Source organism: Diplotaxodon limnothrissa, linkage group LG18 (assembly GCF_057381915.1).
Source record: "Diplotaxodon limnothrissa isolate DT_005_m linkage group LG18, D_limnothrissa_male_GT1.1, whole genome shotgun sequence".
In the NCBI taxonomy this organism is placed as follows: domain Eukaryota; kingdom Metazoa; phylum Chordata; class Actinopteri; order Cichliformes; family Cichlidae; genus Diplotaxodon; species Diplotaxodon limnothrissa.
Genome location: NC_140613.1, coordinates 15,369,568 through 15,394,253, shown reverse-complemented (window position 1 = coordinate 15,394,253; position 24,686 = coordinate 15,369,568). Strand labels below are relative to the sequence as shown.

At 38.7% G+C, this 24,686-nt stretch overlaps 1 protein-coding gene across 1 annotated transcript in view; it reads right to left on the bottom strand.

Annotated features, from left to right (window-relative positions):
• crhr2 (corticotropin releasing hormone receptor 2) overlaps positions 1–19,238 on the bottom strand; it is a 43,699-nt gene extending 24,461 nt beyond the window's left edge. Inside the window, exons 1-2 of the mRNA XM_085377333.1 lie at positions 19,112–19,238; positions 18,861–18,980 (exon numbers count right to left, since the gene is read on the bottom strand). Coding sequence (XP_085233459.1) covers positions 18,861–18,980; positions 19,112–19,232 — 241 coding nt within the window. The 5' untranslated portion in view covers positions 19,233–19,238. The remainder of the gene's footprint in view (positions 1–18,860; positions 18,981–19,111) is intronic.
• Positions 19,239–24,686: the final 5,448 nt, after the last annotated feature.

The following is a 24,686-nucleotide window of genomic DNA, read 5'->3' as shown; positions in this document are numbered from 1 at the left end:
TTTTACAAGCAGTGAAGACGGCAAGGATCTCTAACAGGAGCATTACTTCAACACATTGCATTCATTTGGAGGCAACATGCATAAAATAGCTGAAAAGGATCATTTTAGTAAGATAAGATAAGATAAGATAAAACTTTATTAATCCCTCGGGTGGGTTCCTGTGGGAAATTCAGTTTCCAAAAGCACAGCACCGACAGAAGTTACAGAGTTACAGAATATTATATACACACGCACACATATATATAAATACAGAGACATATATAAATAAAATAAAATATACGAAGGGGATAAATAGAATAAATAGGAATAAAAATAAAAATACAAGTGAATTGTATTTTTTATAATAGTAGAGAGAAAAGGAAGATTATAGCAGTTTAAACTGAACTGCAGAATTAGAAATGTCAGGTGTGGTCGTGCTCGTCTTGCACTCGGGTCCATCTAGCAATCATAAGGTCAGTGGTTCAGTTTTCCACCTAGGCATCCAGCTGTGGGTGTGAAAGCCACTTTAAAGGCATAGAAAAGAGTGCAACGTGAATGTGGCTTGTAGTGCTCAGAGTAGAAAAGACACTCTTTTGAATTAAATACTGATTAAATACTGCATCACCACATGTCTGTGAAGCACAACGCCAAGATATTTTAAAAACATGCCGAGACTTTGATGTGTAGTGTAGTGTCACCATAACCACTTCACTCATTACTTGCAGTTTGCAAATTGTCTTACTGAGCTACTGCAATGGTTCTCAGGGAAGTAAATTTAAGCTTGTTGAATTAACAAAAATAGAACAGCAAATTATTTTTATTTCAATCTGTGGCTGCTACTGAGCAGCAAATAAATAAGGTATTAAAAACATTTTTTCACATTTATTACAAAAGAAGAGTAATCACAGGTGTCTCAGTTTAGGCGAATAAAGCTAAAAGTCAGTATGATGACATTAACAGGATGACTGTATTACTTAAAGGTATTAACAGACAAAATTCCTCAAGGCACTTTTGATTCATTATTTTTAATCTGTGTGAAAAAAAACACATATTTTAAAATCTCATTAACTTAATATCCATTTTAATAGGACGTGACGCCTTCAAGTAAGCTAAGCTATTATTATAACTGCAGCACAAAGTACTTTCCAGTTACTTTCCAAGTATCCTACTGTGTTTGCGAATCAATCAGCGAAGGTGAAGAAACAGAGGAAGGGGAGCAGGTTGTGGATTTCTCCCTGTGAGCTACACCACTGAGGCAGGACTAATTCAAAGCACTGGTGCAGGGAGAGCACATTTCTGACAAACCATCTGTGCAGTGGGCATGATGAGGCTTTTTTCTTCGCATTATCCTTACAGGGTATTACATTCACGCAGTTAAAAAAAATCTCTAAATGACTCATTCTGTGAGTTTGGGAGGAGGATTAAAAGCTTCCATGTGAGGTGCTAACAATGCTGTAAGCGACTTAACACTGACCACGCTCCACTGGGGGTAAAGACGCACAAGAACATGGAAGAAACGTGCAACTTCCAACTGATATAGTCTTTGCCAACAATGCCCACCTCTTCAGCTAGCCACTCTGCCAGTCCTCTTTCTTGGAGGCATGCAAACAAACACTGTACGGCTGTTCAAAGATTAGAAAAATTGGAAGCTCTAAATGAGGAAAAGAGCGCTTAAATTTAGTCTGGATTGGTCATTCCTGCATAAATGTTCAGATAGATGATTAAAAAGACTAAATATTGCTTGATCTTGATTGAAATTGTAAGATAAATCTGGCAAAAAAAACCACCTAATCCAAAGAACAAATCAGTGCCTTTTCACTTCAGCTAAACTTGACCTGTTTCTTTTATCTGTGGGTTGTGCTGTCAGCTGTGCTATACCAACTGTGAAGCGACAATAAACAGGAATATTTCACTTAGTGTTTGCACAAGGCTGTCTTTCTTTTTGTGGTGTTTGATTGCTCTGACTTCCACTTATCCCAGGTGGTTGGGTTAAAAAAGAAAAGAAAAACTTGATAAGACTTTTACGCCTCCTCAAAAGACCAAGCCGCTCTTTATAGGTTATCAAAAATTACCCACTTTTTTCTGCCGTTTTGAGAAATAGTCACTAAATCTGAGGTTTTTTATGTGGATAGGTTTCAAAATATAGTGAAATTGAAAGGCTACGATATCTAAAAACTGAGTGAACGCATCACATTAAAGCCATGCACCTGAGCCAGTTACAGCAGCTTTTACTTCGAGCCATATGAAATTTGATTTCATGAGCTGGGTAGATGGAATAAACTAGGCCATACAATAACATGGGAATATCATAGCTCATTGCACTTTGATATTTTATTCAAGCAGCAGGAACTAGAGCAAAGCTGCCATGTTACAGACATCTACGTCCGAGAACAGGCAAGGACATAAACTCAAGAGAATTAAAGAAAATGAATGAATTATTTACCAGCCAGTTAGTCCAATAAATGATTCTAAGTAAACGGTGGTCCCAGTTTAATGTTTATACTAAACTGTGGCCACTATGGGCCTCTGCAAGACATATATGTGTATATACGTCTTACTTAGTTTTGAAAAAGAAGAACTCGGGTGAGATAAAAAGGCTCATTCTGTTGCATTTATCTTTTAAAATCGGGCTGGTCTTGGTGGTGACTCACTCTTACTAGAATTACTAGGTGGGAAAATTCCATAAATTAATTCCTACATGAACTGTATTGGTATTTATCAATGTAACAGTTAATCCAGCAGTATGTGCAAGCTCTTTAATCAAAATTATGTTTTTAGTGCTAAATTATTATCATTGCTATTATCAATGATTTTTCAAATTCCCTATTTTTTTAAAAGCGGGGAAAAATAGTAAAACCTATTATTATTCTTTGATTAAGATGACAAATTACAGTCATTTGCTTGGATTTCTAAACAGAAAAAACGGTCTTAGTGTTCCACTATTATCATTAATTAATTTCTGACTTCTCGGATGAATTCAGTGTGCCGGCTCAAGTTTGGGTAGAAAGACATTAATTCAGTTTGTTAATTGCCTGATAAATAATTTGAGAGATTTCTAAAATATTTGTGCTTCCTTATTTTTATGACAGGTGGCCTAATAAATTCATTAAGTACTGTAAGTCTCGTCGTTTTGAAAAAGAAACTGACTGGAACAAAAGGGTGACATCACTCATTCTGTTGCTTTGGATTTTCAAAATCCTGCTGAATAAACGGCTTCTTTGCATCTACGCTTTGTGGTTCAGCAGCGATACGATGCCACAGTAAAACTACAGTAAAATAAACACATTTTACTCTAAAATGTGTTTTTCTCTTAGTTAAAGTTATGTTTCACTCACTCACTCTTACTAGAGTTGCATTGGGAAACTTACTTTCTGAACCACATGACTGATTTCATTCAGTTAGTTGAGGTTTTTGTTAAATTCCCGCAGAGCTTAACAATTTTATTAGACCACCACCCTTGTTCTGTTTATGCCGCAGCTGACCTCAATTAACAGCACTGATAATTACAAAAATCATTATTTTATGTCTCTGTAAAAGTTAATCCTCCAGCATGTGTGAGCTCTTACTATCTAACACAACTACTGCTCTTGCTCACTGAAAGTCATATATTGCAGTATCTTAATTTGTCATGCTGTCTTTGTAGCCATTGCTTTCCCCCCATGTGTCCTTTTTTTCTCCCCTCTTCTTTTTGACTCGTGTTTTATTTTCCATCTCTGCTGTGTTGCATCTGTGTTTGTAAGGGTTTATGCGGCGCCCTCCATCTCCCACTCTCCTGGATCCACTCCAATCAGTGTGCACACCTGTGGTTCAAGCGCTCAATTTTGTGCAGTATGCCCTTGTCTGCAGTCATTGCTCGTTTCAGCTTTCTGACTGCTGCTGTGGTAGTTATGCTAAGGCCTTGTACTCTGAGTATGTCTTTTGGTTGGAACCAATTGAACTCTGCGATGGTTAGACTTACAAACGCATTCCCTGCCTGCCCACCCAAGCTTCCGCTCGTCAGTTTATCTACAGCAACGGAGGAGTGACGGGAGAGTCACCTGCCCACTCTCACTCAGGCTGCCACACCACACACTATCTGCCGCTGCCATCAATCCTCTGTCTGCCTCTCTGCTCTCTGAGCCTGCACGCTCTTTCTCCAAAGAGCCATCGCATCCACATACAGCTACTTGAGCATTCGCACTAAAAGCTTGTTTTGAGTCACTGCCAACCTGAGTATGTTTGTCCTGCCTTTTGGTTCCAGAAATTCTTATCATCTTAATGCTTGGACACAGGTTATCTCTGGATCTGTGGGGTTCTTTCTCTAATATTGTAAGCTTTTACAAGGACATGGTTTTAAACAGATGCTATATAACTGCGAAAATGGCTTCATAGTATTATTTTCATATGTATTTACACTATTTGTCTGCAGCTGTTTTATAATGTGAGTTTTTAGGTTGCTTGTTTAACATTGTCAGGACGGTTTCCTTTTTTGGGATAGCATCACATGTGCTTTTTTTATGTGTCAGCAACTGACCTAGCCCTTTTTCTCTTGCAAATGAGTCCTTTTCAAAGGGCATTTTTTTTCCTTTTGATCACATGTCTGCCACAAGGAGTTGGCCTAAATGGTATGTCAGCCCAAAACACACAGAGAATACACTTGTGATTGACTTGTGCTGATGAAAGCAGGAAGCAAGCATTCTCTGCCTTAAAAAAAAGTAATTATTTTTATTTTAAAAAATATTTTACTGCCTCCAGCTTCCAAAATATTATATTTGACCCAGATCACCGGTGGTTCAGATCATAAAATGTCTCCAGTGAGCCCAACCCGTCAACACTGACATGTCAGCATTAAAATGCAGCTGTTCCGAAGCCCTTCGTTGACCTCAGTTTGATCAAAGACAACATGGCAGCTAAACAACTTTCCAAAAACCTACTGTCTCGTCCTTGTCACATTAACTCTGTTATACATTTTGTCAGAGGTGCTGATCCTTTTCAAATCAAAACAGTCTCTGGCTCTCTGGCATTATCAGCACACTCTGAGGCTGGATTACCTGAAATAAATCTCTGGGTGATTCATTCTACGACATTACTAAAAGCCCAGACTTTGTTAGATCAAAGTCAAGGATACATCACAAAGTATTTAAACTCATTTCGCAGACAAGGCCCTTTTGGTGCCATTAAGCACTGAGCTTTTTTGTTGTTTTCACATGCATTTATGTCTACCAGTAATCAACACCTTAGTGCAAGGCCTGCCACCAGCTTGATAAAAAAACAGTGTTTGCGTTCAAGTATTATATCATATCTTTTACCGAACAAAAAAATTAGATGTTGCCACTGTTAAAATGAAAAATAAATGCAAACTTTTAAAGTTTATAAATCAAACACCCATTTAGCAGACTGCGGTGAATATCTCTGTTTTATAATCAGACTCGTGTGAAATCTACGCACACTCATGACCTCTATAAAGGGAACAGCCGAAGGGAAGCAGTAGCTCATGCACAGTTGTGCTGCACACAGGCTTGTGCAGAAGTGTTCCTGACATATTTCTGCTGACAAAATTAGTCATCCATTTCTACTGTACAACAGATCTTATAGCTTAAATGCAACATAGATCTTGAGAACACAGCCACCATGGATAAGAAAAACAACTTGTGTAAATATGTACTAAAGCCATTAACACATGGATGTTTAAATTTAGCGCAGGGAATCTGTCTGAGTCGAAAATCCCACTGTAGCCTTGGTGTTTTCTCAGAGTGACTTTAAGCCTTAGTGTCATGCTCTTCCTCCTACAGCTGACAACAGCTGGAGATGTGGCTGCAGAAACGCTTCACTAGGTTTACAGAGAGAAAACTCTCAGAAAGACCGGGACGTGGAGCAGCCTCATGGGCCACCTAACCACACAAGCCCCACTGAGCTAATCAACAAAAGACATATGGGGCTACTCTAAAAGCTTTGGCTTTGATGTCTTTACTCTACATCCATGATGAATACACAGAGCAGGAACGTCTTTCTTTAAAAGTTCACTTGCAAAAATCAAATTTGAGTTTCTTAAAGTTCGACTTCATTTAGTAAAAAGCCAACGTTTGGGCAATGATTTGTCATAAAAATCTAACAACGTTATCTGATTATTCTATATAGGCCATAAAGTCTCATTTACAATTTATACAGTTTATAGAATTATTTGGGGGGGAACACTGAAATCAGTCTATAAAACCCTTCACTGCTCATTGTATTAAAACAAAAAAGGCAGATTTGCTTTGCGTCTTAGATAGATGTGGGTTGGATACATCACGAAATAATCACTAAATGCTAACAATCTGTACAGAACATGTTTATAACAAATGGCCTCATTTCAATCCAGAAATTATATGAATTCAAAGGATATTTAAAGGAATTTAAAGGAAACTCTTGGTCTCAAACATGCTCATTCCAGTATATCATGACTTTTGCAATGTTCTAATAAGTATATAATTACTTTAATATATAATTACTCACTCCATTAGTACATTACCTATAATAGAATCAAAAACTATATGCATGTACAGTACTCATGTCTTCATATTCTGTCAGAAAAAGCAGGAATTGAGGTGAAATGATTTATTGAAACGTGTGTGTGGTCATGGAAATACAGTGTATAAGGCTCAAAAGGGAATATTTTGGTATGAACAGGTGGACATACCAAAAAATATTACTTTCAAGTATTCTTCAGCACAGCCTGAACTCTCTTAGGCAGATTTCTTGTAATTTCTTTAAGTAGTCTGAATGTCCTTTAGAAACTATTCCTTCAAAGCTCTTCTTTGGATCTTGGCTGCCTTTTGTTCTGTTCTCTGTCACGATGATCCCACACTGTTTCAGCAATGTTAAGATCTGGGCTCTCGGTAGGCTAATCCACGAGTAACAGTATTTCCATTGTGTGTGTCTGTGTTTTTGTATCCAGGTATACTTTTTTTTTTTTTTTTTACTCTTTATTTTGTACTTTTTCCTTTGTATTACATACGGACAAGACATTAATAATAATAACACAACAACAAACACACAAAAAAAAAAAAAAAAAAAAAAAAAAAAAAAAAAAAAAAAAAACCACGAGAGGTCCCGCCCTATAAGGCTGACTGAGACTTATAAATTATCCATTTTGTCCACTGTTTTCGGTGTTTGTCAGATTTCAGTCTCAGAGTGTAAGTCATTTTTTCCATTGTATATATGTCCTCGATTACGTCCATCCAGTCTTCCAGTTTTAAAGGATCGCTTTTCAGCCAATTCTTTGTTATCACCTTTTTGCTTGACAACAACATAATCTTAAACAAATACCAGTCCTCCTTTTTTACATTTTCCCATATTCCAAAATACATTACTCGTGCCTCACACAGTACTTCATACCCCAGCACCTTCGTCATTGTTGCCGCGATTCTTTCCCAATATGATTTAATATATTTACACTTCCAAAACACATGTGAGTGATTGGCGTTCCAGTCTCCACATAATCTCCAGCATTGTTGGGGTGTTTTCAACTGCTTGCTTTTGATATATGGAGTAATAAAAAACCTAATCACATTTTTCCAGCCATATTCTCTCCATCGTCTAGAGCTAGTGGAGTTATGCTGTGTGAGACATAAGGATCGCCAATCATCCTCTGACAACTCAATTTGTAGTTCCGATTCCCACTTTTGTTTAATATATAATGTTTCATTCCTATTCGAATTTTGTAGGCCATCATATAATTTCGACAGAATTCCTGATGGAAGATTTTTATATGCACCTGTTATTATCCAGGTATACTTTTACTGCACTGGCAGTGTGTTTGCCATCATTTCTGTACTGCGGGCTCAAGACTTTTGCACTTTACTGTATATTTCATCGTGAAGAAACAGAAATATGCAAACAGAAAACTAACATTTGTTAAGTTTTGTATGGAAAGGTTGCTCAGTCTCCTACTTTAGTCCAGACAGAACTTTAAAATATATTTCATGTATTTGCTCTGTTTTTTCAGCCCCACCCAGATCCAATGAATAATGATGCTGGTGATACAGTTATCTGAGTTTACATTTATGAACATTTGCAGGTTAATATTAGCTTTTACCATTAAGCCCTATTGTGCCTAATAACAGGCGTACGCAGCCTATGAACGCTCAGTCCTGCTAGTGAAAGAAATGGTCTGTTTTCTTTTATTAATCAAAATCTGCATTGTTCTGTCAAGGCATTATTGGCATCTTTAGTTCTTGTCAATAATTTCAATTGTCCCCAAGTTCAGATTGCTTGGAGCCGCTGACATGTATGACAAATGAGAGAAAAAGTAGTGCTTATTTTGGTGCTTGTTTTATTGCAGTGTCGCCCATCATCATCAGAGGTTAATACTTTCTATTTATTAGCTGTCTGTAACAAATCAGCTGCTTCACTGGCTTGGCGACCTGGTCAGATAACACGGTTTCTAAGAGGGAAACAGTAGCTGAGCAAGCTTATAAAGTTTCTGCATGACGAACAGCTCATTTAGTTTTAAGGCGAAGCAAAACAAAGACCTCGGAGTAGGTAATAGCAGGCAGCTGAAGGTTACTGAGCACTTCTGTAAGGTTCATCATGTCGAACAAGTAGATTGTACACAGTACTGACAAGCTGAAGAATGAATCCCTTATGAAGGGAGGAAGAGAGAATCTATGACTGCCACTCTACTTCACTTTAGACGCTTCAATGAATTTCAGAAACGAGCTAATGAGAATGATCACATCGGTGCATACTGAATGTGGTGAGTATTAAGTCTAACTTGTTTATTCCCCGTACCATATGTTCTTTTCAAATGTGCTTAGTGCTTGGAATCATTTTTTCAGTCCGACTTTAAAGTTTAAAGAACCGACTTTTCTCAGTTCAACATGAGAGAAGAGGACAGATTTTGTTTAATTTTCACACACGCACCAGGAGGGAGACAGAGCGCCTACAACCATTACCATTCCTTCAAGTGAAGATTTCCATTTGTTTGTTAGCAAGGACGACTGAATAGCTTAAAAAGCCTTGAGTAATGACCACTGAAGCAGACAAGTCAGCAGAGCCCGAGGAAGAGATACCGGGTAATCTTTTACTTACAGCTGTGGCTCTTAAGCTTTCCTTCTTCTCTCCATGCCCTCTTGACATATTAGCTGTAACTGCAAATGCAAAATTTTTGTGCCTGTTTGCTGTCAAACTTTCAACCCTCAGCAGCTGCACTGAAGCCAGCTGGTGAGAGAAAATTAGCAAAAACCCACGTACTAAGACTATGTCCCTCCGGGAAACAGAGACGGCATGAGGAGGATAGTGAGAACATTACCCCACAGTACAAAAATGAAAAGTATGCAAGGATGGCCACAACCTTACCAAAGACTTGTTTATAGCTGCTCAGTGAAATAACAAAATGGCTTTTCAGTCTGACCGTTGCCACAATCGAGTCTTGGTCCTGTAGTCTTTGAGTTTTAACTCTTCGGTCTCTGTTTTCCACACGCAAAACTGTGCACAGAACAGTCACAACAGTAAAATCACTGACAGTTGAATTAAATCCCATTTATAATCTTGTAACAGTGCAATGTTCTGGTTGTTGACATTCATCAGCAAGCGAAACACTGATGCGGACCAAGCACCCGCACCAAACGCTGCAACACCGCTCCGTGACAGAAGGTGCTTTCCCACTGCACACCACAATTTGCAAAAACTAATTAGGACTGCCTCAAGAAACAAAACAAAAGAGCTCAAGGCATTTACTCAGAAATTTCCGTTATGATGAAGCCTGCAAACTATATGACTGTTATGGCAAAAACCACGACAGTTGCTTTGTTCAATACTGAAATCAGAGGTATTCAACATCATTACACACAGGCTACCTCACATTAATAATCAGCGGAAGGTAAAATTGTAATTCAAATAAAAATTTGATTAATTGCACAGCCATAAATAGGACCAGAAGGATCTGCTGCCAGCATGCAGCGCTGACAGGTAACAGCTGTTTCAACCACGTGTGGGTGTATTTGCTTTAATGTTGAGGCTGATTTAGTATAAAATCCAATATGTTTTGGAGGAAACACTATTGCTCTTGGTCCCACAATACAGTGTTTACAATTTTGAAATATTAAGCTTAGATTAAGATTATATATATTGGTGTCAATATAGAAAAAAGCTATGATGTCACATGAATAATGTCTTTTTTACTGTTTCAATATTTTTATTATGTTTTTTGTTTTCTTGTAAAAAAAAAAAAAATGAACCACATGTTTTGATTTGTGGGGAGAAAAAAATATTCTGTCAAGCCAAAAGATTTTCACACTTCAATATGAAGCTTTAGCTAAATTTTTTAAAAAAAAGATAAAGGTATTTATGAACCTTAGTCCTATATGAATCAAAGGTGTAAACATATGGTATTAAGCACATATGTGTTATCCCCGCCTCAGTCCTGGGGGATTTAACATCGAGGAAATTTGTAAAATGCAGCCCCAGATATGAGATATGTGACCGATTTTCCTTTGATGTATTCAGCAGTGCTGCACTCTTCTCTTTGATTTCAGACATATGGTCATTTTCTCACTTTGGACAGCAACGGTAAAATAAGAATCCAAAAATGAACATCCCTGATACCCCAGTAGCTAGTTATTCTTGCACGTACGCATGCACGGCTCAAAATAGTAAGTAACGAACAAAAGCTGGCTCGCAATTCAGAGTGTGATGACAGTTATGAACAACAGGGAGATGCATCTCCAGGAGGAGACAGTAAGAAGGATGCAAGGTTAACTGACAATTCTTCATGGGTGGCAGCTGCACTGCAGGAGTCTCAGTGGTATACAACTGAGAAAACTGTTACCTCTGTTAACAGGTACTGAGATTTTAAGACTTTTTTAACAAGAAAGGCGGTCCATGGTCTGAGTTTGGATGTGTGAAAACGCCACTTTGAGATAGAGTGGGGAGGATGAGGGTGGAAAATTAATTTGAGGCATCTATCGAGACACAAGTGCAACACTAAAACGAATGCAGTTTTCAGGACATATGGATGTAAATGTGTCATTTGGTCTGAAATGATAAAATGAAAATGTTTGGAAGGAGGACTTGGATTTACGAGTGAACACAGAAGTAGGAATGAAAAGAAAATAAACCATAATAAATAATCATGACATGCTTTGCAGATATTTGTGTTATTTGGTAGTAGGGTTGCCAACTCCCTGAAAAATAAATAAGGGACACCTCGTGGCCAGGGCCGGGCAACCCAGTTGTCTTCACCCTTCCCAGTGTGGTAGCTCTTTTTTTGTGTGTGAAATTATTTTTTTAACCATTTGACTTGAAGTTGATTTAAGCAGATGCATATTCTTTGTGATATGAACACATGGGAAACAAATGATCATTTAGCCATTTATTTTTAGCTCAAAATGAAAACATTAACACAGTAAAACAGGTCTCTTTCTTAAACAGAAGCCTGTCATGCTTAACTTTTGAGAATATAAGTAAATCTTTCTTTAAAAGAACTCTGTCCTGCTTAACTTAAAATTATATAAATTAATAGAAAACAATAGAAAGAAAAATATTCTTGTAACTGTGCACATATAGTGCATTTAGTACAATTGGCTTCAGTTGAGGTATTATTTCAGCTTTTCTAATGCTAATCAGCTGCTCCTGTTTGTAAACCCGCTTGTTCCCATGATTACGCATCTTAACTCACCATCATTATTCATCTATGTATTACTTTTATGTATTAGTCATCTATTTGTTGTAATCATCTATCCTTGCAGTTGTTTATTACACAAAATATGGTAAATGGCCTGTATTTATATAGCGCTTTACTAGTCCCTAGGGACCCCAAAGCGCTTTACATATCCAGTCATCCACCCATTCACACACACATTCACACATTCAAAATAAGTTATATTATCACACTTCTGGCCACATAGCGCTGATATTCACTGCACATGCCCATATTAACTTTTTCCAGCCAGGTGTTTTCCTTTTCCCATTCCTCCCTGTGCTTTTGCAGCCTATTTTTCTTTCTCTGAGCGAACAAACATTGCTGCTCTAATGCTGGGCTCACACTGTGCGATTTTTGGCCAATTTTGAGACGATTTCTGAGTCGTGCGACCGATTTGGTGATCAGACCGATTTTGGCCTTCATCGTGCGTCGTGTAGTATACGTGGGGTAACGAGAAGCGATTAACACCTCACGACCAGCTCCCGATCATCAATCGCTCGTGAGGGTGTCACCGCAGCCGCTCACACTGCGCACGCGCAAACACGTAAACGTCGGTGAAAAAGACGGAGCAGCACGGCTGTGCAGCGTGTGATCTGGACACAAGCCATGGAGGCACAACTTGTAGAACTTTGGAAAGCTCATCCGAGCCTTTTCGATGTGGCATCACAAAATTATCACGACCACAACAACCGTGAAAACAGTTGGATTTACATTGCTGCTCAATCACAGCTGCCTGGTCAATGTTTTTCATTAGCAATTTAGCAAAGTTGATGGTGGTGGTGTGTCTGTGTGAGTGAAAGACAGAGAGAGAGAGCGACAGATTTTCTGTTATAACCTTCATTTTATGGACGCACAGTGTGAGCTCTCAGGTCGCATCAGAGCATCGGGCGGTATAGTGTGAGACCTGCATCGTGACCTACCAACTTCTAACCCCTGCGAGTCAATCGTGCAGTTTGAAAATCGCACAGTGTTTGCCCAGCTTTAAGTGTACTGTCATCCGAGACTTGCACCGCAGTGTCGGCGTTTGTTTCCCTGTTGGCCATGCTTGTTGTTGTGGTCATCTGTTGTCTTCCGGTATTTTCTCTGTAAGCGACCTTTCCTCGACCAATGAGATAATCTGAATTGTCATACTCGAATTGTCATAAGTGTGCTGTCAGCTCATTGGTCACAAAGCAGGAGAGGGGCTGGGAATTATGTTTTCAAACAAAGCGTTAATTCCATTAACATTTATAGACTACTTTTGATTCTCACTGTATTACGGGACAAAGTGCGTCCCTTATTAGCTCAATACGGGACGTGTACTTTTGTTTCGAAATACGGGACGATTCCGTATTTTAAGGGACGGTTGGCAACCCTATTTGGTAGCTTCAAAATGTCTCCGGTACTTTAGTGTGTCATCTGTGGTGAGTGCAGCCAGCGAAGGCTGGTGCTGATTGGACCCCCTCTGGGTCTTGGTGTGCAATGGCTAGTGAAATGTTTGCAACACATACTGTCCTGAATTTGCTGATTGAACCTCTTACTCAGTCTCACCGTGGAGAAGGGGATCAAAGGTTTCAAAGGGCTAGAATTCGCAGTAGGAGAGGTATTTTGCAGAGACCTGTGGTGCCGTCATCAGATTGAGCAAAGAAAAAATAGCACAAGTTGTGGCAGACGCATGTGCATGTTTCTCGGCATTAGAAAATGCACATGAGGTAGATTGCATCAGTAAGATAAGTGTCACAATAAGACATTTTGTGATTTGGGAACACCTAAACAAGTGAATGCAACAATGAGCGTTGACTGTCTACATGTAATTTTCTCCAATTTCTTCTCAGAGCTTTAGGAGGAAGGAAAATGAGTTTCATATTAATTCTCCTCTGAGTGGGGACATGACAGCTCACAGACAAGAAGATGCAAAACAGCCATTATAGCCATTTGAACTGTCATTAAACTTCAGCGAGTCATTTGGTCATGCTGTGCAGTGAGTAAGCTTTTGACAAATAAGGCAGGATTTCTTTTACACATTCCTCGTCACACAACCAGTCCTCCTGAGAATCTGCTCTACATTTTAAGACTTGTGCTCATGGGTCCGTCTGCCACCATAGGCTCTTAAACAATTTTTAATAGGGAACATCTACAAAAAAAACTGTGCTAATACCAGTTTCACAATTACTAACAATGCCTGTCTATATTTATCCACCACCTTATATTAGTGTCATGTTTGCCTCCAGAAGGCGAGGTACAGAATTAGCTGTGATTTAAAATAAAGAGACAAGCTGTATCCCCCAACATGCAACACTACATCAGCTTCACTCTCTCCACTGTCAGTCTGAACCAGATACACAGAGCAGCACTGATATGTCTCAGACTTTATTAATCCTGATAAGAGAATCAATAGAGCTCTATTGTAGAAACAGCTGCCCTGATTTTGATTTGTGTTGACTAGGATGGTACATTATGTGCTAACAGGATGTCGCCTATGTGAGAATGAACACACACTCACTGGGAGGAGGTGAATTTACAAGAACAATATGAGCGATTCACTGAATAATTAAAGTTGTGCTCTGGGTGAACAGAGAAAGCATACAGGTCACACATTTTTTATTTATCTTCCAAAACTAATACTTCAGCACTAGTGCCACTCTTCAGTACTGCTTTGGACTGCTTGTTTTGCCTGAGGCTTGATAGAGAGCACATCATATAGTCGTTAGAAAGCACACCGTATCTAACAACTGTGGCCCAACGGTGGCGATTTTCATTTCATGTAAACCAGAGGAACGAATAAATGCGCTGCAAAAAAAAAAAACATGAACAGAGGAAAGTTTAAAAATGCATAAATGCTCTTAAGTCACTCTGCGCAGACATTAATATTTATACAAGCCAGATGAAATGGAAAAGAATTTATAGCTACTTACCTGAACTGCCCCGCTAAGCCTCTTAAACTTCTAATTTTTGCAAAAGAATCGCAACATTTTTACTTTACACTTGCTCAGCTTCTCATTTGAAAGCACCACAGAAAACCTACACGGTTTCAAGCAAGATGTGGCATTTATATCTTGTACTGTTCAACAACTGGGAGTACAAACCGCAAGGGATTCTCCTTAAAATATCCTGGGTCATTCATTTCTAATATGCAGGCTTGTATAGAAGCATGAAATACCTGGCTCTTGGATATATGCTGGGCAAATGGCTGCTGCTAGGCATGTGGTCAAAGTGATTGGCTTAAAACACATCTTGTTTGGCTTCAGTTTGCAAATTGCTGCGCTGCATTTTCACAGTTCTTTTTTTTTTTTTTGCATTGTTTTAATTAACACCTGCTCATGGGATGTTAGGGCCTACTTCTATTCTTAGTCTGACCTATTTTGTGGTTTAAAATTTGTATTTTTTTTCCTGAATGCAAATGAGGGCTGCTAATGTGACCTAGGAGGATGAGAATAATCACCTACATTGTCTCTGGTGTCACATCACTTTGCTGTGAAAACACGCAGAATCCTGCAGTTAAGCTATCAGTTGTGAAGAGTTTTGTAATGGCCTCCCTGCTGTGTCGAACCGCAATCTATTAAATATTCTGCTTTGGCTTCTTTAATAGTCTGACTTAAAACAATGCATTTATTGTTGCATGTTTGACATCCTAAAAAACTGAAAGTCTATTTCCTGATTTGACAGGAAGAAGAAAAAAAGATTTGTTTACATAGCTAAGATAATCCAAGCATTTCAAAGCGTATTAGCTGCACATGTCACATGTCAGATCTGTGTTAAAAATATAACAATCCATGTAATTACAAATGTTGGTGACAGTGAAAGAATAAAACCTGTAATCTCTGCTGTCACAAGAACCAATCCCTGTAATTAACTTACTCATCAACTTTTTCGCGCAAGGGCGAAAAATCTGTCACCTCCTCTATCTAATTTCTGAACTGCACATATGTTTGAGACAAACATTCAAACAATATTTTATTTACTGTTTGATTGCTGTATTCATTCACTCCTGGGTGATGCAGGAAACTGCAGCTGTACAGTTCTTTGTACTTCTCCTATTATCTAACGGGAAACTCTTCACACAGTTCAGTCAGTATATTACAGCCTCAATATCTAAACCTGAGCCTGATAAAAATGTAATATTGACTCACCAGGGTGCTATCTAAACCTTCACTGGACAAGGTGTCTCAATGCTTTTCGGTATGCTTTTCACACTGGTGGATCAAACCAACAGGCGTGTTCAGCTAAGATAAGATAAGATAAGATAGAACTTTATTAATCCCTCGGGTGGGTTCCTCTGGGAAATTCGACTTCCAAAAAGCACAGCAACGACCGAAGTTACAGTTACAGAATTGTTATATATATATATATATATATATACACACACACACACACACACACACACACACACACACACACACACACACACACACACACACACACACACACACACACACACATATATAAATACAGAGACAAATATAAATAAAATAAAATATACAAAGGGGATAAATAGAATAAATAGGAATAAAAAATAAAAATACAAGTGAATTGCACATTTCAAGTATTGAGTCTATTGCACTGTTGACTATTTACAAAAAGTATTGCACAAGGTATTGTACAGTGAGGTGAAGAGGCACTACAGCTTAGTTGTTCCCCCCTCCTTTGTCCTCCTGTTTCCCCTCCCTCTCCCCTCCAGAGAGGAGTTAAACAGTCTGATGGCGTGTGGGACAAAGGAGTTTTTAAGTCTGTTAGTTCTTGTCTTGGGGAGAAGCAACCTGTCACTGAACAGACTCTTCTGATTGTTTATGGCCGTGTGCAGAGGATGCCCAGCATTGTTCATAATGTCCATCAGTTTCTTTAATGCTAATACTAAGCAGCAGCAGAGCAAAGTTGAATCAAAGGTGATCAGACAGCAGTTGATTGTGGGTGTGTATCAGAGGTTTGGTGGGTAATGACACTACACCTGAGTCTATTACAGAGATAACAGTAGTGTTAAATGAAAAGTCCAGATATGGACACTCTGGACACTCACACTTGGTGCAGGTCGGTTATTTTGTGAAATGAATGGTGCTGTTTTCTCGGCAACAAGTTCATCAGCCTTATGACTAACACAGGAGTTACATAAGGTGACAGTGCTGGGTGGCGGAGTTGTGATATGCTGTTCTCAGCTCTTAGCTAAACTGTTGGCTGACACAGATTAGTTTGGAAACTGCTCAGCCTGTCAAGCCAGCAGATTAAAACCATCCTCTTAGCGTATTGTTGAAATCAGAAGCAAAATGAAAAGTATTATTCTGAAATCCCACACCCACCCTCCCCCCAAAGAAATTGACCAGATAAGTCATTTCCGCAAGCTCTTATGAACTAGAGTTGCATTTTGGAGATAAGTAGCCTACAGGAGCTGAGTGATCCAGGGTGACACGCAGGTAGGGACGGGGGTGGGCGCCTAAAAATTGTATCATGATATTTCAAAGACATCTGCAAGAATTATATTTCTGATGATGTAGAGAAATAATCCTCAACAATGTTTTATCTGAGATTGCAGCTTGCCTGCAGCACTGTTTATTTGTGCAAACAAAATAATGGACATTTTCTGTCCTTCATTTCCAATGAGCTGCTGTCATCGATGACAGACGATCTCATTCAAAGTGTGCTTCTACTGAAACAAGGTGCCCCCAGCAGCAGAAATATCACAGTGCAATAGTAGTGGCACAGCATTATATTCAGTGATGCAGCATAAGACAAATGTAAGTGTAAAAGGAGCCTGGTTAGTGGTTTCAGTGGAAATTTTGGTGGTTTGCATTTGGATTGTGGGGACACAGTTATTTGATACTTTTAAGCAATTATTAAAGTAACTTGTATCTAATCAGCAACCAGCACAATAAAACTGAAGCTGAAAACATTTTCTACCTGGGATGTTGTTACTTAGGTCAAACAATTTGCTTAATGTCCTGTTTTTCCACCATTTCAATTGACATCATATTATTACATATACTTGCCCAAAAAATATGAAGCAGCACTGGTAATTTCTACCATTTGTGCTTCCTGTCATAGGGAGTGAGGCCCGCGAGTGCTACAATGATGCTCAGTTATACCATTTTTGGGCCTCCTTGCATTTCATGGTGTGTTTTCACATCAAGTGATGAAAAATACTTTGCTAAGTATTGTGCTTTGTTGGAAGATGTTCAAATATCTCCCTTTTTACTAAATGTCTGGGTGTGTCTTGTTGTTTTGCGCAATAAGGAATTTGCACAATAACCATTGCTATAGCAGTGATATCACAATATGACACTTTTTACACATAAAAGTTTTGTATATTATGCTGTTTTATATTGTATGATGCAGCCCAAGTGGAAGGCGTCCATAGAGTCCATTGTTTGGTCACACCAGACAAATCTCAAACCCCAGTCTAACTGTTAGAAGTCGAGCATGTGAATACTGAACACCTGTTTAAGATAAGGAGATTTTTAAAGAAAGCAGGCTAGTATTAAGGTCCAATGTTTAGTAGACCCATCCATCCACCGCAACCTCCTCCCAATGGAGGCTTTCATTGTTTCATATCCTCTCTTATTTTGGACACTAGACGGTGCTGCTATGATAACAGTTATACAATAGTTCTAATGGGCAGTCAGTCTCAATTTTACAGCAGATCACCTTGCTCGCTCTCTCGCACACACACTCTCTCTGCTGATACTGGAACACCAGTGCAATGCCAAATTGTCCAGCTGTCTATTGGAACAAACAAAATTCCCCCTCCAGTAAAATCAAACCAAGAGATGCCCTCACATACATGTAAGTAGCTTACAGAAGCAGAGATTTGAGCGATCTTAGGTGTATTTGCCCTTTAAGTGAAAAGCACACACGCACATTCTTAAGCAGCTGTTCCTGTAACAGGAGGTTTAATAATGATCACTGATTCGCTGTCTATGCCGCTTTACTTGTGAACACAGGGGGGGTACTAATAATAAGCCTGTGGAAAAATTATCTAATTAGGGTAGAAATGAAAATTCATAAGACGGTGGGCTAAATGAGAGATCATTAAGCTGCTGGATTTGTTTGTTATTGCTTATATTAACGGGCGGTTGTTTGCAGCACAAATCATTTTTTTCATGAAGTCTTGCTGTAATTAACGCACTTGCTAATGTTGCGCTCTTTTGCTTTGCGCTATTTCTTTTTCCACAACTGTCTAAATAATTTTCCACAAAATGCTCCACAGTTTCCCACACGTTAAGGAACTTTTTTCCACGATGGAAAGACTTACTCGTTGTGTTGTACTTCACCCCATTAATGTACTCAGGGCAAGGTCTTTCTACAATCCTGCCAGTGCTGCTCCGTGGCCAGCAGGTTCCAATCTCATCGGTTGTGGCATTGCAATATAAACCTTTTAGGGGGGAAACATAATAAATGAAAATAAAATAAAAGATAAAGGTCGACGCTTAGCTTTCTATTTTTAAGATGTAACAGCAAAACATCTCAATACTGAGGAAGGAGAATGAAGCAATTCCGCCTTACCATCAGTGCTCAGCAATGACAATGAAGCATTTGCCAAAAAAGTGTCCTGGAAAGCCTCTATTAAACTACAATTTAGGTCCCCGAGCTCTCCAAATATGATCTCATAAACAGTAGCATCCATAGTGCGAGCCGCCACTTTTGGTCTGAATAATGTGCAAGTCCGAGAGGAGATAGGCACACTGCCGTGCCCAGCCGTGTTCGTGGGCATGTGAATCGGTGCAACCGTAATGACAAGTAGAGAGCCCGGCGCGCCTTCTGGAGAGCGCGCGCCTGGCCAATCAGAGCCGCGGATCCGCTCATCCCTCCACGTGAAAGACAGCCGTCACACCGCACTGACCGGATCATGAGCCTTGTTACTCTGACATTTCACACCTGCTACCCACCTGTCATGTTTATTTATGAGGAAAAAGTCGCTGCGTTTGAAATGCAAAGTAGCGTGTGTGGGAGAGATTTAGAATGAAATGTACAGCCAGGTTACCTGTTGTTGCGAGTGAAACTTGAATGGAAGGGAAAGAAACAGAACAGAACAGAAAGCAGCAAGAAGAATACTGGGTTCAGTTATTGGTTTTATATTTGTATCATAGAGCCCTTTTTTCTGTATGCAAATAGTAAACGGACGTTTTCAGGGCAGGAAGCTGAAAAGCTGATTGTATGTCGTACAATAATTAGACTCGGTGATGACGTCGGCTCCTTTGGCTTTTGTTTCTAAATAGCACTAAGGACACAACTCTGTCGGTACTCTTTAAGATGATGCAGAGCTTAATCTGGAATGTTTGGACATAACCAAGTTTAACTTTTGCTTTGGATTGCTGTTATCATTTCCTGTTTTACTTTGAAATCTGTAATTCTTATGTGTTTTTGCTTTACTTTTTCCATTATTGTCTTCACCTTGTAATATAAAGCACCTTGAGGAGAAGCTGTGATTTGGCACTATATAAATACAACTAACTGAAGATTGAATTCAACTGAATTAAGTTGAACTGATTTGTTTTCTGTCACTTTTGCACACCATCCTTAACCTATTATGTAATGGAGTCACTATAAGGCAGTATACTTAAACCTGACTCTCCAACTAGATGCTTGTACTCCTTATACTCAAGCCTTCTAGTAATTTCTTGGTTCTCTCTGGGGGGTTTTTTTTTGGCTTTATCTGCATGCAAAAGGACATACAAGCTCCCTGACCTATATGCTTCAGCCAGAACCCCTTCAAGTTTGTTTTCATTGTTGTGTCCACAGATTTTCAGAATACGTGCCCTTTCTGCTTTCCCCTTGTCTCTTCTGGTTATCTTGTGTTTGACCCTTGCTGTGATCATTAATCTTTGGATTTTTGGACTTTTTCTTGCCCCTGGTGTCCTGGATTTGGGTTGTCTCCTCCTGTAAATCGTTACGAGGTTACCCGAGGACTGTGAAAGAACCAAATGTGCTTCTAGTAGCAGAAAAGCTGTATCTCTGGCATTAAAGTCTGACACTTGGAAGCCAACCACCCACCTCAGCAGAGGGTTTTTGTGAACGTATCTTGTCAGCTCCAAATGTGCACCTGATACATTTTTCCCATTCACAAAAACCGGAAGCATTTAAACAAATGCCATGGTGCAGTAGAGGGTAGTCTCTTTGAAGACTGAGGAAAGTACAAACTAAATAAAAAATACTACTGTGTACCTTCAGAGTGTGTACACTCACAACTGTTTATTTTTCATGAAACAGAGCCCGATTTTGCACTTTTGTACATTGAGTAGTTTTTCTGTAAAAAGGTGAAAATAATTATGACCACAATGGCACTGATCATGCAGACCAACACTCCCTGCCAGGTTTACAGTTTTGAGTACCCTTTGAGTGAAAGTACAGTTCATTCCACAAATGAGTGACTCAAAATACTGAATGCTTCTTATTAACCCTTGGTAAAACCTCAAAATCCCATCCTTTCGTGAACCTCGGGACCAAAAATGGTCCCGCCCCAAAAGTGCTCTAAAAATGTTATATATCAATATTTTTTTCTACTTTAAATTAGTCAGTCTTTTAAAACTACTTCTGCTTAAAATATCCATATCAACTTTTAATTATATTTTCATTGTTTTAACCCTTTAAATCCCAGTTTTATTACATGAGCGCCCTGTTTTTTTAGCCCCAAAAAACAAAAAAACTAAATATTTTCCAAAAAAAACATTTGAAGTAATATTTGATTGTTATTATAATTAGGCCTTTAGATGGGTCAAAGATTGGCACCAAAATTCATTTTGACCTGCCATTATTTTTTTTGCAGGAGCACATTAAAAAATGCATGCCTAAGGACAATTCCCCAAAAAGTGCAATAAAAATATTAAATATTAATTTTTTTTTTCACTTTAAATTGGTCAGTCTTTTAAAACTACTTCTCCCTGAAATATTCATATAAAGTTTTAATTATATTTTCGTTGTTTTAACCCTTTAAATTACAAAAAAACTAAAAAAAAAACTAAAAAACTAAATATTTTCCCAAAAAAACATTTGAAGTAATATTTGATTGTTATTATAATTAGGCCTTTAGATGGACTAAAGATTGGCACCAAGAGTCATTTCGATCGCCTTTTTTTTTTTTTCAGGACCAGAAAATGGTCTCCAGGCGGCAAATGCTCCTCCTCTAGGCCGAAATAAGTGCATGTTGCCGGGGTAAGTCGCGACGATCACCGGGGCACGATCACCGGGGACTGCTTTTTCCAGCCCACACGTCCGATACCACGTGACAACAAATACGTCATTTCCTGTTGACTAAAAAAAAAAAAAATGCACCCTCTCATGGTCCTAGGGACCAAAAAATGGTCCCGCACGATCAGCGGGCGAAGCCGCTGCTGCACGCCGGAAATGAGGCTTCATTTCCGGCAGGTCTGTCCAAGCAGCCCGCTGTTTTCCAGCAGAGGTCAAATGTGAAGCAAGGGCGCCACCCGGTGGACAAATAAAAAAATTACAACTCTAAGGCCTGTAGTCCAAAACGAAACCTAAGCTGGAAACCTGACGATCCCTTTGACCGTAATTTTTCTGGCGTGAAAAATAGCGTTTATAATGGGTTTCAATGGGGCACAAATCGGCCACGAGGTTCGATAGTGGATGTATGCCTTTTATTCAGCCATTTAAGCTCATTTAAAAAACTCAGACTGAAATTTTAAAATAAAATGGGAAAAAAATACATGTTTGAAAATTTGGCTATACTCCATTAAACACAGTGGAAATGGCGTGGAATTAAAAAACGCAAAGGCCACGAAATGGTCCCAGGTTCTACAGAGGTGGTCTGTTTTGCTTTAAACAGTCATTTTTTATTTATTGTTATTTTTTTCGACAATTTTGATGTTTTAATTACTGCAACGTAAAAGTGAGATTCACGCAGCTCTATTCCCAATAATTTCTGCTAACTATGGGGCAAAACAAAACAAAATAAACTGTATCAATAATAAAATCTCAAGGCTTACATTATTTGATTAAATCTTCCAGTTTCTCATAAATTCTGGAGCTGCAAATATAGCACGACGAAAAATTCAAATGTTTTGTCTCAAACTTCGATTCAAATTAATGAAAAGTGTCTAGACTGCAAATGTGACTCATAACAGAGTTTAATATCTTGGCTGTTTACTGTTAAATGTGAGACGTGATCTTTTCACCAGCGAGAGGCTTTCTGTCTAAGCTCCCTCTTAGCTTCCACATGCAGAACTCCATGTCACTTTACGCTCCAGTCATGCAGTCATAGATCGGATTGTTGGGTTGACCTGGCCATGTGATGAACACTGTTGTAATTACCCAGCTATAAATAGTGCACCAAAAAGTTAATTAATTCTCCCACAGCATCCACTCTGTGTTATACTGCTTCCAGGTATGGGAAGGCAAAAAAGCACTTTAGGTTGAAGAAAAGAAAACATCTTTCATTGTTTGATTCTCGGGATATCTGAGATTATTAGCTTTGTGAATAGCTTTAGAACAAATTTCTTCCATTTGTCACCTGGAGAACAAAATGCTTCCAATCATTAACATAATGTCAATAAAGAAGTCGCTGTCTCTTTGTAACTTACCTAATCTATTTTTTCCTGGTCGTAAGTGAAAAACAGATGAAAGCCTCTCTGCTGCTCACACAGAAAACACTTTCCTTCAACAAAAAGAAACCAAGCTTAGAAGACATCAAACCTGGCTCAAAGTGAAAATTTCATTACTGGATCCTAAAAAAACCCAATGCAAGTTCCCTTTTTTTTCCCACTGAATTTTCCAGCCAATCTAGGGTAAAAAAAAAACAAAAAAAACAAAAAGCAAACTGCACCACAAAACTGCTGAAGCCACAGTTTAAACTTTAATCAGTGAATTTTCCTTCAGGTACAATGAAATCGTAGCAAATGAAATTTAACAATGATTGTCAGATGCAGCCCACAGATTGATTTGACCACTGAAATGACCTAAAAGTTTTGCAGCAACACACAACCTAATGTTTAGTTCTCAGATTGGTCGAAATATGCGCCCATATGCTCATAAGACATTTTTCACTTCCTGATTTCTTCGTTTTTGTATATTTGTAACACTTTAATGTTTCTTTAAACAAACCTTGATTTTAAGAAAAGCTCCTCTGAGTATGAATGCAGAAGGCAGTTTTTTAAACTATGATTCCATTTATTTTTTCATTTATTAAGGGAAAAAAATAACATTCAAACCTACCTGGCACTGTGTGAAAATTATCCAGGAATAGAGAAAGAACTAGAAAGGCCAGCCTGTCAAAATTACTTCGAGGGGACATCAACAAAGGCGGTCACAAAAAAACCCCAGAATAAGATCTAAAGAACTGCAGGCCTCACTTTAGGTCAGTTAAGGTCAAAGTTTGTAATTCAGCAATAAGATAGAAACTGAGCAAAAATGGCATCCATGGGAGAATTCCGAGAAAACCACAGCTGACCAAAAAGGAGCAATCTTGTCTCGCATTTGATGATCCTTGAGATTTTTTTAGAAAGTATTCTGTGAATTGTAAAGTCTAAGCAAAAAATACTTTTTCACAGCAGTGGACTGTGTCTTATTAAGTTGCTGGGCTGGCAGAACAGCTCCAGTGTGATTTCTAGAAGTCTCTGAATCTCTGTTTTAGCGGTGAAACAAAAAGATATTTCCTCATTTGTGTTTTAATGATGCTGGAAAGCATTTTGTTCAGAGGGGTTCAACGAGGATAAGAGCCGGCCGTGACCGCGAAGGCCAAATCATATGATTTACAACACTGACATATTCATCAAGTCATCTGGTGACCTTCCATGCCCTGTGGATTGGGGTATTGTCACTTTGGAAGAAAACACTCCCCTCAGGATAAAACCTTTCATAATAGGTTAGAGGTGACCAATTAGAGTTCCTTTGTATTGATTTTGACTGACCTCCCTGCAAAGGGGACATGAGCCCAAACAATGCCAGCAAAATACCCTGCACAGCATAACCAGAGCCCTTCACTCTTGGCCAAAAGATCTGATTTTTTTTTTTAACATAATTTTTCAGCTGCCTTTTGACTTCAGTTATTTAAATGTTTTGACCTGATTAATGCCGATATTTTACAAAAAGCATCAAGTAAATTTGTTTTGGTCTTAAAACTTAA